Source organism: Corvus brachyrhynchos, unplaced genomic scaffold (genome assembly GCF_000691975.1).
Source record: "Corvus brachyrhynchos isolate BGI_N302 unplaced genomic scaffold, ASM69197v1 scaffold351, whole genome shotgun sequence".
Taxonomy (NCBI): Eukaryota; Metazoa; Chordata; class Aves; order Passeriformes; family Corvidae; genus Corvus; species Corvus brachyrhynchos.
The window spans coordinates 370,072-370,779 of record NW_008236203.1 but is presented as its reverse complement, the minus strand read 5'-3'; the positions used below and the strand labels follow the sequence as shown (position 1 = coordinate 370,779).

Below are 708 nucleotides of genomic sequence, written 5' to 3'. Positions count from 1 at the left end.
CCCCCCGCCCCGCCCCCCCCCGCCAGCCCGGCCATGGCTGCCATGGGGCACGGGCAGGCCTGCGCAGCCTAGTGACAGGCTTTCATTCCTGACACGTATGGGGACTCCTGGGGCCGGCAGTTACACTCCTGCTGCTCGGGGTAATCGATGAAATCCGGGGCGGGCAGCCCCGAGAGGATCATCAGGGATTTGTTCCAGATGGTGAAGGTGGGACACACTGGCAGGATGAAGGAGACCTCGAAGGTGTGGAGGTGGAGGGAGTTGGCCGGGTCGTAGAAGGAGAGCGCGTTGTTGTCGTAGTCCAGGAGGACCCCGAGGCGCTTCATCTGTGGGTGCACCTCCACCAGCATCTCCTTGTTGTTGTGCCGCACTACAAAGTTGTTGTTGCAGCGGGAGAAGACCCAAGAAGAGGAGTTCTTCCCAATCCACTCATTTTTGGGGGCTGACTTGTAAGCCACGCCGATGGCATACCTGCAGGGAAGAGAAGCTGTGCTCAGCACCCTCCAGCCTCGGCACAGCACCAGGCCCAGCCCTGATGGCCACGACACCCCGTGCTTTCAGAGCCCACCTGCCCGTGAAAGGACACAGGGTGGGCATCTCTGGCAGAGGCCGGACTGGGAAAGCATCCCCCCTCACACCAGTGGTGCCTTACCAGGTGGAGGATCCCACCACCCCCTCCCAGTAGTGGCAGGGCCCTGTGACGGATGA

The 708-nt window shown here is 62.4% G+C and overlaps 1 protein-coding gene across 1 annotated transcript in view; it reads right to left on the bottom strand.

Moving 5' to 3' along the window:
• Positions 1 to 6: 6 nt before the first annotated feature.
• The window catches only part of LOC103621968 (probable E3 ubiquitin-protein ligase MID2), a 60,217-nt gene continuing 59,515 nt past the window's right edge, over positions 7 to 708 (bottom strand). Inside the window, 3 exon segments of the mRNA XM_008640857.2 lie at positions 7 to 471; positions 653 to 703; positions 705 to 708. The exon segment at positions 705 to 708 is cut by the window's right edge and continues 150 nt beyond it. Coding sequence (XP_008639079.1) covers positions 69 to 471; positions 653 to 703; positions 705 to 708 — 458 coding nt within the window. The 3' untranslated portion in view covers positions 7 to 68.